General features: G+C 42.3%; 1 protein-coding gene across 2 annotated transcripts in view; it reads left to right on the forward strand.

The window, feature by feature from the left end:
* The first annotated feature begins 482 nt into the window (after window positions 1-482).
* The window catches only part of gabrb4 (gamma-aminobutyric acid type A receptor subunit beta4), a 46,186-nt gene continuing 31,606 nt past the window's right edge, over window positions 483-15,062 (forward strand). Inside the window, exons 1-2 of one of the 2 annotated variants that reach the window (XM_052047412.1) lie at window positions 483-1,644; window positions 3,890-3,981. In XM_052047412.1, the coding sequence (XP_051903372.1) occupies window positions 1,565-1,644; window positions 3,890-3,981 (172 nt within the window). In that variant the 5' untranslated portion in view covers window positions 483-1,564. The remainder of the gene's footprint in view (window positions 1,645-3,889; window positions 3,982-15,062) is intronic. The other variant, XM_052047411.1, reaches the window with a different exon arrangement.

The following is a 15,062-nucleotide window of genomic DNA, read 5'->3' on the forward strand; positions in this document are numbered from 1 at the left end:
AGACCCCCACCCCCCTCCTATTTTTTTTCTCAACAAAATGGAAACATGGTAGATCGGTTGCTGTCTGCTTTTGTCCCACTGACACCATGCACGGCGGTGACAGGAGCGGGTCTATTCATTTAAATGAGCCTTTGCGCATAGCCTTCGAATCACCACAACTGCATCAGTGCCGAATGAGGTTGCTTAGCAACTGGACAGCAAAGCGATCCCAGAAGAAAACCTCCTCCTCTGTATGAAACACAAGCTTGTATGCTCCTCGAATGGTGGCGTCCGCTCGCTTGTTAGCCGTCGCCACCAAGGTTTGGTTGTTTACAGCCGTTCATGGAGACAAATTGAAACACGTCACTGATGTTTTCTTGTGGGGCGCCGTGCGTAAAGCACAGATTCCGCGCGCGCGCGTGCGTGTGGGAGTTGGGAAACGGGGGGGGGGGGGGGTATTTGACGCCTATGAAACAAAAGTGAACGTAAAAGCGGGAGAACGCACGCGCCACGCTAAAACATGGATTTCAGAGAGAACAGGCAATTGAGCGCATGAGCGGGCTGTCGCTCAGGAATTCACCTTAGGTGTCCCCCCCCACCCCCACCCCCACTCACCCTCCTCCTCTTTTCTCCTCCCCATCCAGCCGGATATTTATTTTCATTTCGGAGCTGAGAACTTTTAAAATAGATGAAAGGTGTGAAGGAGGGTGGGGAGAAATGCACCCCATATCTTTGGATGCTTGGATGTCTGTCACTCGTGCGGTGGTTCAAGGAGGAGACGAGTCGTGAACCGCGTGAAGGTGTCCAATCGCCATTTGAGGCTGGACCCGCACGGGAGACAAGTGGACTTCATTAATATCTTCGCAACTGTGAGGGGGGGATCTCGAATCCACGCGTTGTCATATTAGGGGAATTTCTTTCTCTGAGAGCGGTGATATATAGGCTGCTGTGACGTCTGCATCAGATATTACCCATTTGCTTACCCCCCCCCCCCTCTCCACCCCCTCCTCCGTTCCTCCCCAATGTGCATTTTCCCCTCAGTGACTTTGCGCTGATCTCCATCATCATCTGCAGCAGCGACAAGAGAGAGCAAGCGGGGAATGAAGATTTCATTTTTTCCTTTTTTTTTTGGGGTCCACCGCTCCCAGCTCAAAGAAATAAAGGTTGAACGACAGCACGTCTGGTTTCCCGCGTAGCACCGCTGCCGCAGCTGCAAACATGCCTCTTGTGCACACTTGGACCGGGAAATTTCATCCACCGATTTGAGACTACTTTCTGTCTGTTTCTCGACATAGTGTTTTGGCTTTAAAAAAAAAACATTTAGTGCGTGCGCTTGTTTTTGAGCAAGATGTCCGATCTGTTGGTGTTGGTCGAGGGGCTCTGTGACCTGCACGGATTTCCATAGCGGGGGCCAATTATTAAGATTTTTTGACACCGAGAAGCCCGCTTGAAGACGTCGCATGCGTAGATGTAGGCTAGTTTACTCGACATTGAACCCCCATTGCCCGGTTTTTAGTTTGTGCATTTACCGGAGGGACCACTGGACTGGTTGGATTATAGATACTAGAAATAAGGATTTGTGGAGATGTTGGGTCGTCAAGAAGATAAATTATGTGGAATTTTCTCTGCTCTGGCGGCTTTGTCCTTCGCATGCTTTATTCAAAGGTAAGAAAACGTCACTCGGGAAAAAAAAAACAAAAAACCTTTCACACTAATCGATGTGATTATCGGTCAATCAGAGGCTGAGATGTGACAAATCGCAATAAAGGGGTGCCCAGGCCTGCTTATTAGTGCCATTGCTTCCAATGCGCGCTGTTAGACGCCGCCGTGGCGCGCGCCATGTGTGCACCTCCTCGATACCAAAATGCAATGTTCACAATTCCGTGCATTATAATGCAATATAGTCACCTAAAGAGGGAGACCTCGTGGAGGCGGGAGTGGGAGGGGGGGGGGGCTGCAGAAGGTACTGATGAGTTGATTGCATCGGCCTGATCCCAGTAAACATTGTTGCTTTATTTCCATAATGCATATTGAACATTTGAATATTATTATAACAAATCGACAAATAACCCCATTGGTCATCTTCTACGTCAGTCAGAAAGCACTGTGTGAGATTTCAATTAAATCTTCACCTTCAAGTGTTTCCATTGAATCACACAAAGCATAATCACAGCACGCAGAACCCCCCCCACCCCCTACCCCGGCCCCCCGACAATTAATTTTGTCGTTAAAGGCAGTGATGTACGGTGAATCCCTTATGGCCTGCTCTTTTGCCTTGTCTGCAGTCACCCACCGCCTCAAGAATCATTTCTTAAGGCTTGATTGCATCTTTTGACATCTCTATTAGAATATATTCCGGAATTGGGAGGGGGGAAAATAGCCAGGTGGGCAATCTTGTCAGTTGTCATACAGCTCCCTCTTGTTATGATGCCCTAGGGTGTCCAACCCACAGGTTTTGTGTGAGCATCCAGCTTGATGAACAGCTGCACTTCCTATCCGAGCTAATTGAGCAGCGTATCCCCTCACTAAGCCGCTGGCTATCGTCTTCCTACCAGGGGAGGTATTTTTATCCCCCACCCCGTTCCCTTGTTGCTAAATCCCATTGCACACCTACCCTGTTAGCTGGAGCCCCGGTCTTTTTTGAGTTGATGAAATTTAAGGAAAAAATGTTATCCTCCCTGTTGAGTGGCAGGTCAAATATTTTATGATAAAATACATTTTTTTATTTTTAATTAATACATCTGCTAAATGTATAATCAGCATATAAAATGCACCTTGTAATAATATATTTCACACATTTTGCAAGCCGTGTTAAGATTTTTGTTTGTTTGTTCTTGTTTTATTTATTATTATTTTTTTAACGGTTTAGGGGAATTAAACATGCCCGGAAGTTGCGGAGCGGTCTTGTTATTCCTGAGAAGCAACGTATCGGGAGGGTTAAAGATGTCAGTCAGGCTCGTGCTGACTAAATGATGCTGGATATTCTGTCTCCGCGCTCCGGCCAACCTAACCTGTGTCTCGACAGCATCGTGTGAAACGGTTATTGTAACCCTGCATGCGATTATGCAAATGCAGCCTTATGACTGGAACATTTACTATTTTGGATGGCCTGCTTACAAGAAATACTAGACAGCTGCATATTCATTGCTTGAACCGATGACATAAATATACATGATAGCGAGCTGTATCAGGGCCTGTGCATGTTATGAGATGGTCGAGTGAAGCTTCAGCCCTCACTCTTCCTCGAACCACTCCTTTAGGGAGATACAGAACTCACCGATGCTTTGTTGTTGTTGCTGTGCATTTCTCTTCAGTTTTGACTTGCATTGTTTTGGTTTAACCATTTCATGCCTCAATAAGTATAGTAACCGCTGTCCATGAAAGGGTTGAACCCCAAACGTAAGATTAATGTCAATTACACGTTTCATGTTATATTGCCTCCCAGCCGATTAGGATTACAACCTCTTGATTATTTATCTCATCAAGACACTTTGAAAATGTGGGACAAGTTAACCTTCCAGCATGACTGTGGCCCACCGCATATAGCAAAATTCCTCAAGGTATGCTTGTATTAGAACTCCAAAACCCTGACCTCAACCATATCAAGAACATCTGAAATGAACTAGAACAGAGACTAGTACTGAACCAGACCCCGATGGAGCTTTGGCCTCATAAATTTTTAAATGAGAGGGACAGATTCCAAAATCTTGTATGAAAATCTTTTTTCCAGAAGATTGCAACCGTTACACCTGCAAAGGACAACTTTATCATTTGTATCTCTAACCAGTCAGTCAGTGTATTTCTGTCCATTTTAGAGATTGTAAACTCACAAAAGAAATGCCCACATGACAAACACTCATGACAGCCTTTTGTTAATATGTAAATTTTCATTTGTGGTTTCTGCCCCCAGCTCCACTGGAAGCACCGGAATGTCTGTGGCCAAGACTACCGTGGACAAGTTGCTGAAGGGATATGACATCCGTTTAAGGCCTGATTTTGGAGGTAGGTGTTGTGGCTGTCTGCACTGGGGGGGGGCTGGAGGGGGGTGGGGGGTCCAAGCTCTTTTCGATCAAATGGATTTCCAAATCAAAGTTTCCGTGCAGTGTAATCTATGCGTCACTCCTCTGAGAATCTGTCCAAGAGCTTGCCTGTGGCAAAACATTGCTCGGAAGTGATTGCAACCATTCCATTACCATGCATGTGTTCACATACCAAAAGATGGCTGCCCTATAAAAGTGGGTCAAACATGGAGATGTGTTGTAACACACACATTAAGCTATTACCAAAAAACTGTGCATAGTTCCTCCTCTCAATGAAACGAAAACAAAAACAAATTCTGAAAATATGATATATGAGGATCTTGTCGCGCAGCACATTGGGACTTGCGCCAATTCTGTTTTCAGTTTTTTACGTTTATTTCATATTTGGAGCCGAAACTTGAGTGGCATACCATATACAATGAAACTCCGCTATAACGAAAATACTCCCTAGTGTGTGCATTTTCATGCATGAAAGTCATTCCCACTTTTCTGCTCCCACTACAATAAAAAAGTCCCCCTGTTCCATTATACAAAATCTTTTTCTCTGCTCTTGCCTCACAACTAGATTCACTACAACGAAAACAAGCCTTTCGCAAAAGTATAATCCAACCTCAGCATGCCATAGCGAACTCGACTGCTTCGTTCGGAAACGGCAACAGCAACCACCACACTGGTTTGCACATGCTCAGTAGTACAGGAAGTATTTGTTTCAGATGCAGCACAAACGATGCATTGCTAAAATGATGACAAAACAGACCTTTGCATACCAAGGAGTTAAGATAAGAAAAGCTTTAACGCTTGAAGACAGGATGAAGGTAATAAAAATAAAAGCTCGAGGAAGCAAAATAAAAGATATTATGCAAGAAATGAATGTAAATGCTGAATGCAGAGCGTAAATTTCTTTCCCTTTTTTCTTTCTACGCTGGCTATATGAAATGTCAAATGAGTGCATGCTCATACTTATGCACTATTGGAATAAAAATAAAAAGTACACATATACGTTTTTTTTGTGTGTGTTCGTGTTTACGTCTGAGATCAAATTTACTACAGTGAAAAGTCCCCTGTTGTGAAAACATTCTTGATGCAAGCATGATTTTGTTTCGCTGTAATGATAACTTTGCTACTGTTTAAGTGCAGACTAGTTTGAATTTATGTATGGATTCAGGTTATGTCACGGCTGTAAGAACCAAACTCTGTCGATGAGCAGCTGCATTATATTCTGTGGGTGCATCTTACATTATTTTGTGTACAGACAAAAAAAAGCCCTTTTTTTATCATGAACCCAATTGTTTTCAGTGGAAATAGTACTTTTTTTGACCCAAGGGATGCACAAATGCACATGCACAAATTACTATAGAGCAGTATAGTATACGGTCACTGCACAAGAAAGATGCAAGTTTTGCATTCCTCCCAGTTGCGAAAATTTGTATTGCAACCTTTTTCCACTTAGCTGCTTTTAAAAATCACAGTGGTGCAAAGCAGACTTTTCATTAAAAGCACACGTTAATGAAGTGTGACGTTAATTAAATGAGTGCAAGGAATGCAGAAGTGAATGTACAGTAAACGGAAACGTATCGTCAGGGATAAAGCTCCTAGTGCTTGCAAATTTTATGATCACGCATGTTCTGCCGCATTAATTTAATTTTAATGTCTCTCTGCTAAACAAGTTTATTGAAGCCTTCTGTTGCTCAGATCGCACGTCTCTGCGCGCATCTTATAGGCATCGCTTCCAAGCAAATGAATTTAGAAAGGATTTACGTTGAAGCAAGTCAGAAACGACAGAATTGAGATTCAATGAATGATGCCTTAAAGTGTGGCGTGATGATTATCGACCAGATTTATTTCACATTTACAGATTAAATCAGGATTGCCATGGACAGAATTTGCCTGTTCTCTCTGGTTATGGAATCTAAGATATTGTTGAAATCTCCCAAAAAATGTTGTCTATTTTTTAACAATATCCTAAACATCATTTGGAACAGCAGTGGAAAGCAGTCGGGTCTGCAAAGAACTGCATAATGCAATTGAACTGTTAGCATCCGGAAAATGTCATGTGATATGGATGCAGACGTAGCCGTGCTTCGCTTCCCAACATCTCTGACACATTAGTGGGTAGGAAGCACTGATGAGCATTTCGGTCATGTAAAGTGATAAGATCTGATCCCGATAGAAGTACATTGCTATTCTGTTGGCGGGTCTGGCGGAATTATTTTGCAGAGCGATGGCTTTGTTCTTTGATATGTCATGCAAAGTAATCCAAAGTGTAAGCTGACAATTGTGTGAGGCCTTTCATCTGAACACAACGTTACAAGTACAAGCAGTCAGCCCTGACCCGTTTAAAACCACTGGATGCGGCAGCTTGATTGGGGGGCTTTACCCGGGCACGTTCCTCGGCACAAAATCACTAAATCAGGTTTTTTTTTTTCCCCGACCACTTTTGATGATCCGATTAGTAAACTCCAGACATTTATTTACATTTACATATCTTTTGTATGCACTGCATATATTTACAACTACCGTATTTTCCACACTAAAAGGTGAACTGGATTATGAGGCGCACCTTCAATGAATGCCCTATTTTGTCATTTTTTTTCATTCATTGGGCGCACCGCATTATAAGATGCAATCTACAATGCCTCCACTAGATGGAGCTATGCTTAAGGAAATGGGTTCAGAATGATCAGATGTCAGTAAAACTTATTTAACAAAGCAGCGACACAGTCCACGTAACCAACAGCAAGTTATAACTTTGACTGGTTAACGTTGAACTCTCTTCGCTGCTCTCTTTTCGTGTCCAACTATGTATCCGATCGCCTTAAGTTTGAACTCTGCGTTGTTAGCATGTCTCAAGCAAGGAGCCATTTTGGGGTCGAAATATTACCGTAGTAAGCACTTGAGTGGGATGGAATAGAAAATATTTATGTATATAGCAATGGACAAACGACACAGGTGTTAAAGTTAGTTTAGTGACTTGTGATTTTGCCTACTCTGCTCTTCTTAGTAACGGCAATTCTTAAGACTCTCATTTTCCTCCATTCTTGTTCGTGTGAGGTGCTCCGAATTTACAAGTGGAGAACCCGATTTGTGTATTCATTCAAAAGACAAACAAGTGTTTGACAAATTTATATGACGAATGAAAGAGAAACAATTTTGGCCACAAATATGATCTTCTAATCTCATCATGAGGTCATCTTTTGTCTTTACTATAGACTGTGCAATACTCAAATTTGTCCTTCTGATGTTCGTGTTTCTGATGTACTGGAGTGGATCTTACGACCTCAGCACCCCTCATTTTGCAAACCATGAAAAATATATCCATATGGCTTGGGCATGCCAGTCTAAAACATGATTATAGAGAACCAAGTCTGTGTAAAATATATTAGTTGGCAGCATTCACCTGTCTTAGATAATATTTAAATGTGCAGACAGTGGGGAAGGGGGGGGGGTTCTTTTTGTGGTTCAAGCATAACTGCTGATCAGGCTGCTCACAATCATCAGACCCATCTAAATCAAGCCGACACATGTCCAAGAGGCAGTCTGGGCAAAGGCTTTGTCCTAGAAGAGGGAATGCATTTTAACTCTTTCCGATATGAATGAATGAATGAATGAACGGGTTCATCGTTGCCAGGAGCCTCTGAAAAATGAACAATTTGCCGATCATTGTGCTTTTGAACGGGTCTTGCAACGTCCTGAGAGCTGTTTCCAATATGTTGCTCTTCTTGCGTGGCTTGATGAGATCACCAAAATATTGGACGTGTCTCTCAAGGAGCCCTAATTTTCTAAAGGTTTGCGCCTGCAAACCCGGTGCGCAAACCTGATCGCTGACGTAAACAGAAGTGGAAGTTGGCTTGTCAACTGGGTACAACCAGGATCAAGTCTGCCAAATTGCTGCGCAGTTCATTTCGCCCATTCTAGTTGGAGTGTATGCAAATTGATTGATTTAGCTCACGTCTTGTGATTCATCAAACCCGAGAGCAATTTTGCAGACTGATCTCCCCCCCCCCCCCCCCCCCCCCAATTGTGAAATAGCACTTCTGAAAGGCAGCTGTAAACCAACATGCAAGGTGATGGCAGCAAATACAGTTCAGTGATATCCTGAATGATGTAAGAGCTGATTTGGAGCCAGTCACACAAAAGAGTAATGCCCTATGACCTATGACAAAATTCCTTTGAATTCTGCATCTGGTTATGACAGCACACTGGAGCAGTCGATACAGAGCAGCTGTCAATATGTCATGTTTGGCGCTTGCACTTTTCAACTTAATTTTGTGGCTGTGATGCACTCCCCAAATTTTCATTGGTAGAATCATCTAAGTTGCCGAAAGCGTCTTAAAAAAATATCGTTCTTCAAATCTGTTGCCTAGAGCATGTGCAATCTTTTAGTGCAAACATGCTATTCAGTGCATGCGATTTGCGATCCTAGTAAATCAGGACCTCTGTGTTTTCATGCAGGTCTTCCTTACTACAAATACAATTCTTGTAGTGGATTTTGGAATTCTGCAAGGGTGCGAGTATGTTATGGGCCTGTTGCATCGTTAATCCAATTGAATTTGCTGTCGTTATCGGATGTCCTTACTCAGGAAAACTGCACAATTCCTCTGCTAGCTTTACTGTAAACTGTCGTTCTGGTATATAGCCGTCAGCTCAACTGCTACCCAACAGTTGAGTTAATTAAACTCTGAGGTGACGCAAGGTTTAGTCAACTCGGGTTCTCAATGCTACCCAGTAGATAAGTAATAAAATCCAGCATGATGCAACTGCGCCAGAATAATTCTTGAAACCTTCCTTTACATGTGAATTAGATGTCCTTGACTGTTGCCGTTGGCGCTGTTGCTTGAACGCTGTGCCCGCTCCTTCAGTTGTGCAGCCGATTTTAAAAAAAGAAGCCATTTAATTGAGCTTTTTGGAAACTTCCATAAAAAGGACAACAAATCTGGAGACCGTTTAAATGTCGGATGCACGTTTTTTGTAGTTTATAGAGCATTGCGTGCTGGTGTGGATGGAAGCGGATTTTTGTACTGGCCATGATAGCGTTGGTTAATATGCAGCATTGCAGTGGCAAAGATATAGAAAAGGTTTCAGTTAAAGTTTTATTCATAAATGATCACTTCTGTAGCTTTTAGACAGACAGCATAGAAGGGAGAAAAGTATGCTGCCTGGATTGCAATGTCAGGGTAATGAATCACTCTGCTGAGAGTAAAACCCAAGAACAAGATGACTATTTGAGTCCCTGAGGGTTTCTTCTGGGTTGCAGGAGCAAGTAACCTGCCCTTGTAAAGGGACACTGAAGGCTCTTTCCACCGTTTCCTCTTAGTTAAATGTCAGTGATAAGACCTGATATGTTCGACCATAAGATGTCAGGTTTCACAACCTGGGCACATTACAGCACAGTAATTGTGTCATTGTGGCACACATCAGCAGAAAAATGCAAAATGTTCAGTTTTAATTGCTGCGTTTCCGAACAAACTTGAGAGTTGAGATACTATTTTTAATGATTCTAAAAAACAATTGGCTTTGCAATATTCGAATCTGAGGCTATTTTAGTTCCACCATTTTTTTTTCATAACTTTATTTTTAGATCCGTCCATCCGTTTTCTAAACCTCGTATCCTCACAATGGTTGGGGGTGTGTTGGAGCCTCTCCGGGCAATAGGCGGGGTACACCCTGAATTGGTTGCCAGCCAATCGCAGGGCACACATAGACAAACACCCAATCCGCGCTCAGACTCTCATCCAGAGACAATTTCGAGTGTCCAAATCAACCTGCCATGCATGTTTTTTGGAATGTGTGAGGAAACCGGAGTACCCAGAGAAAACCCACGCAGAACATGGGAACTCCGCACAGGAAGGCCGGTGCCGGAATCGAACCCTGCACCCCTGCACTGTGAGACCAACGTGCTAACCAGTCGAACACCGTGCCACCCCATTTTGAGGTCATTCATTTCAATTCTATAAAGAATTAAGACGACACCTTTGCCGGTGACTTGATACATAACTCACATGATCATATTCAAACACGTCAGATTGTGTCTTATTCCTTTCGTTTTGCCTGTTTGTCAAAGCAGTACAACACGTTGAGGCACGAATTGGACCAGAGGTGCAGCCTTTAAAACAGCCAAATTGCATTTGACCGAGTGGATGCATATCACCCGGCTGCCCTTTAGAGAGACTCAGCTGAAGTCAATTTAGTGCGGGCGAGTGTGCCGTACACTGTATGTTGAAACGGGGCAGCTTTTCTCTGCCTCGACGAGATATTCATCACAATGCACTTAAGCTTTAATGGTTCCAGCTGAAAAAGCATTTGCATACATGTGACACTTTAATGATTTCGAACATTAAAAAGCATCAGCAGGTGCCAGAGCCACTAGGAATGCAAGAGCCAAACTCTATCTGTGAGGCACAAAAAGGCTATAATTGTCACCACCTGATCTCAGGCTGTTAGCAGTGGTCTCTTTTTATTTTTTCCATCAGTCTGATCTGTCTTGGCCGAATTTCCGCCTGCGGCCATGACACCAAAGTATAGTCACCTGCCACCATCTCTTCCACTCACCAGCCGGGGCTTTTTCTGATTTCATTTCCCATTGACCCAAATGAGTCCCAGCTGCAGCTTGATCTTGTTTCGAATGGAAAAGCATTAAATGTAGCCGTGAAACCAAAGATCAGCTATGAGATTGGTGTGTAGAATTGACAGATAATTGACTGAATATAAAAGGGAGAGCCAGACAGTATATTCATCTCACTTTGTATTGGGTGACGGTGTGGAATTGCAACCGAGCTGGATTGACTCAGATAAAACAAGATACTGCTCGGTGTTTGCAGCTTTTTGATCAACTAGAGTGTTTTTCATGTGAAGAAACAATCTCGTACACGCAGGAGGAGTACGATAAGTTTCTGTATCTTTATGTTTTTAAAAAGTTCCACTTCGAGACAACATTGTCAAAACAATCCCTGTTCACACAGAAAGGGCTGAGAAAATGTTGTCGACGTTAAGCATGTGCGTGTCATCCATTTCCGAAAGGTTGCGGTCTTCACTGTTTATACCGACACATTAAAATAATCATTAAACGAAATGCAACACAGATTTGTTTGCATTTTCTGTCTCTAAAATACGAACAACGGCAAAGCCCTTTTTTTTCTCTCTGTTTTGGCCCTTGTTGACCTCTGAGTGGTTTGGTTTTTGAAACCTTTTTTTTTCCTGTCGTTCCAAGGGTTAGACTGGAAAAATCACAATGTTACAGTCATGCAAGTGTAAAAACAAGTTAAGACTTGTGATGAATAAAATGCAGTGGTGGGCCGTGCGTTTGGTACCTTACCTAGCAGCTGTACCATTGCCAACAAACATATTTTCCACACTAAAAGGTACACTGGATTATGATAGCCTATTTTGTAATTTTTTTTCATACATTGGGCGCATCGCATTCTAAGACGCAATCTACAATGCATCACTAGATGGAGCTACGCTCAAGAAAATGCCAACAGAATGATCAAATGTCAGTAAAACGTATTGAATAAAGCAGCGACAATGTTCACTTAACCAACAGCAAGTTATAACATTGACTCGTTAACGTTGAACTCTCTTGCCGCTGCTCTATTTCCGTGTTCAACTGCGTAACTCATCGCCTTAAGTTTGAACTCTGCTTTGTCAGCATGTCTCGAGCAAGGAGCCATTTTGGGGTTGAAACATTAGCGTAATGACCATGAAAAAGGCGCATTGGAATATAAGGGGCGCTGTGAGCTTTTCAGAAAATGGAAGGCTTTTAGGTGAGCCTTTTAGTGCCGACAATACGGTAAAAATCTGGGGCAGTTTGGATTCATCAGCCAGCGTGACTGTAGTAACCGCTGTCACTGAAAGGTTAACCAGTCAAGATGAAGGGAAGAAGTTTCAGCGGGTTTAACCGCAATATGACAAATGGAGGGAAGTTCACCATTTAGGCTGATCGGGGTTGAGGCTGAAGAGATGTAGCTCGCTGCGGGAGGGTGTAAGCTTTGGCCACATTATGCCGATGGACTTAAAAAAAAACAACCTTTATTTGAAAAAGTGGCACGGTTATAAGACAATGGTGGCACTTCGAAGCTGACATCTGATTGGACAAAAAAAAATTAACAAGCTAATTTTTTACCTATCCTTTATACAAACACCATATACAGTCTTTAAGGTTGGTCCTTCTTTGGCAAGTGTTGAAAGCGACTGTACGTTGCAAGCGCAAAATGCTCACTGAGCAATTTTTTCCCCTTGATTATCTAAAGTGAGTTCCTCTGAGATTTTTCTGGGGTCTCTGCAGGTCATCTTATATTATATAATGTATGAAGAAGGTTCGAATTCTAAATATTTTCTGCAGGTATGGCATCCTTTGGTCCAGTTCCAGTTTGGATGACAACAGGGCTACTCGGCTTTCGAGCTTCCTCTGTTTGTATGAACTGATACTTGCAGGACATTAGTGGCAACTTACATTCTGGCTGCTGCAGCTGCAAATGATATACGGCAGCCAGTCCTTCCAAGGCCAGTCGACACTTTTACAATACTCAGGGCAACCTCTCGGGCTGTCTGCTGCCGCATGTCAAATGGTGGGTCTGCTTTGCCTATGGGCCGTCATAATTCAGTAGCAAAGTAATGCCTATTCAGCACAAAACGGGAGTGTGTTGTCAGAATCCCAGAATGGATGTTGGGTCACGTACAAGTGATATCTATCCTGATGAAAAGAGAACGCCCGGTGATTTATTATAAAGGAAACACAGGAGAAAATGCTCAAGCCGGGCGCTTTTCCCTTCGCTTAGATTTTCGATTTGAATTAAATGAGGTGTGCATGTCGGCAGGCGGAGGTAGGGGGTGGGGAGGGGCGGGTTGAGATAGCGTGTTGGAAAAGGAAAATTCTTCATCCTCCCATTCAGAGTGTTGTTTTCAGCAACTTTCAAATGGAGGTGGAAAATGCCGATAGGATGGTTTACACCAGACTGCAAAATAAAATAAATAAATAAATAACAACTGGGTAGGATATCGGCGAGGGAACATGCCTATTTGGCACCTCCCCCTCCCCACCTTTTGGCCTCCACTAGCGCATGTGATCTTGAAAGTGCGGTGATTGATGAGAGGTGTGCCCTTGACATTGCCAGGACAGTCATGGCCAAGGGCAAGATGTAGCCATTCAATTGCATCTGGAAGATAAACAAGGCAAAGCCCGTCATGTATAGTACAGAGAGATGTTGTCAGCCTCACTAACGGGAAACACACTTATAAATCCATCCCATGATTGAACCCTATCAGGCAAGCATATAAATAAGATTTGCACATAAATATGACATACAAATCCTACAGAGGAGCTTGAGTTGACATTATGTAGAGAAAATACTGTGCATGATTTTCTGTTAGATCAAGGTCAGGTGTTTTTTTTTTTCTTGTTGATTTTCAGATCCGTCAAATTTAGACCTCTACTGAAATGAATACAAAACCGTTGAATGCATACAGATGTACATATGCAGATATTCTACAGAGGAAGGGGACGAGACAGTATTTAGCAAAACCGTATACCGGACAGTAGAACCATTTTTTTGGGTGTATTTTTTATTTTTTTTTGCGCGTTGCATTGACACTATTTGTGTGTACGTTTGTGCCGCACGCGGATTTCCAGACATGGAAATTTGAAGAAGCAACGGCTCCATTCAAAGTCTCTGGTGTGGATTAATTTTGGTTTCATCGTTCAATGCAATGATGAGGGCGGCGTGAAAAACTGTTGACAGACATTTCCCGCAGATAGATGTTCGAGCCTCTCCTATGTTGGTATCCCGATGTAAAGCGTATAAAGCTAACATGATATGGATGACTGTGTATTATTATCGGAACATAAAATGAATTATATATCCACAGTGTAGGGCCAGTGACTCATTTACATGAGATGGGACTGCCTCCTCAAAACAAGCTAATTTAAGATCAGACCAAATAGTCCAACAATACAGCCATTTGCAAATTTACTAATTCAGAAATTAATTTCAGTAAACTGTAAAATAAATAAATAGAAGCATAACGTCTCTTGTATGTAACGCCGTCGTCACTTAACAACTGTATGCATAAAAGTGAATCAATGGTAAAATAATATAAGAAAATTAAACACGGAAAGTGGGAAAATGATTGATGTGAAGGTATTTGATTAGCTGTTGGTGAGTTTTGAGGGAAGGAAAGGGTCTGCCATGGTACCATTACTTCAGTGTACGATCTGCTCTCATAATAGAATAAATACAATGACACAGTAAATACAGTACAGTACTGCTTTACATATGTTTGTAATTATCTCCTCGAATTGAAAGTGTCGCATCCCACCTTCTTTTGGTGTATTTGACAGAAAACACACTTGACCAACGGTCACGCTATTTGAGTCCATTGCTTTCATTTGCTGTGCGCTGCTTGTTTTAGATATTCTTGTTCTTTTACTTTATTAGATTTTTTTCTTTGTCACTTTGACTCTGCTATCCAAAGATTTGTGTTTGTCAGGTTGTCGGTTTTTTTTTTTCTTTTTTCCCCGAGGTGATGTGACGTTCAAAGATTCTTTCATCTCAACCTGCGCGGCGTGGCTGTCCGTTCTTTTGGTGGCTCGTCATTTTATGTTCAAATGGCTTTCGTTGACATTAGGGGAGAAACAAAAAGAAATGAGATTGACATGGTCGCACATGATGATAATCTATGGTCTGTAGTCTATGAATACAAATGTATGATAATGAGCGAACACCTAAAGACCAATTTGTTCATACAAACTTTATTTCTAATTGTTCCTCTTAAAAGTGTTTGCAGCTGTTTTGACTTGACTGAATTATACATTGAAGCAAAATGAGGTCATCCAAGTACTTTAACTAGAACGTTTGTCAAAACAAGAGGCAGCAACACTAATTACTTGCAGAGTTAGTGTGATGGTCACATTTGAATAAATTAATAAACATGTTTATGCTTCCCATCCAAAATGTAAACATTGCGGTGGATTGTAGTGCAAACCGCCTTACCTTTATTGTTCATGTAGCTTTAGCCGGCTGTGGTATGAGGTATCGGTATGGGATTTAT

This window comes from Hippocampus zosterae, chromosome 16, assembly GCF_025434085.1.
Source record: "Hippocampus zosterae strain Florida chromosome 16, ASM2543408v3, whole genome shotgun sequence".
Classification (NCBI taxonomy): domain Eukaryota; kingdom Metazoa; phylum Chordata; class Actinopteri; order Syngnathiformes; family Syngnathidae; genus Hippocampus; species Hippocampus zosterae.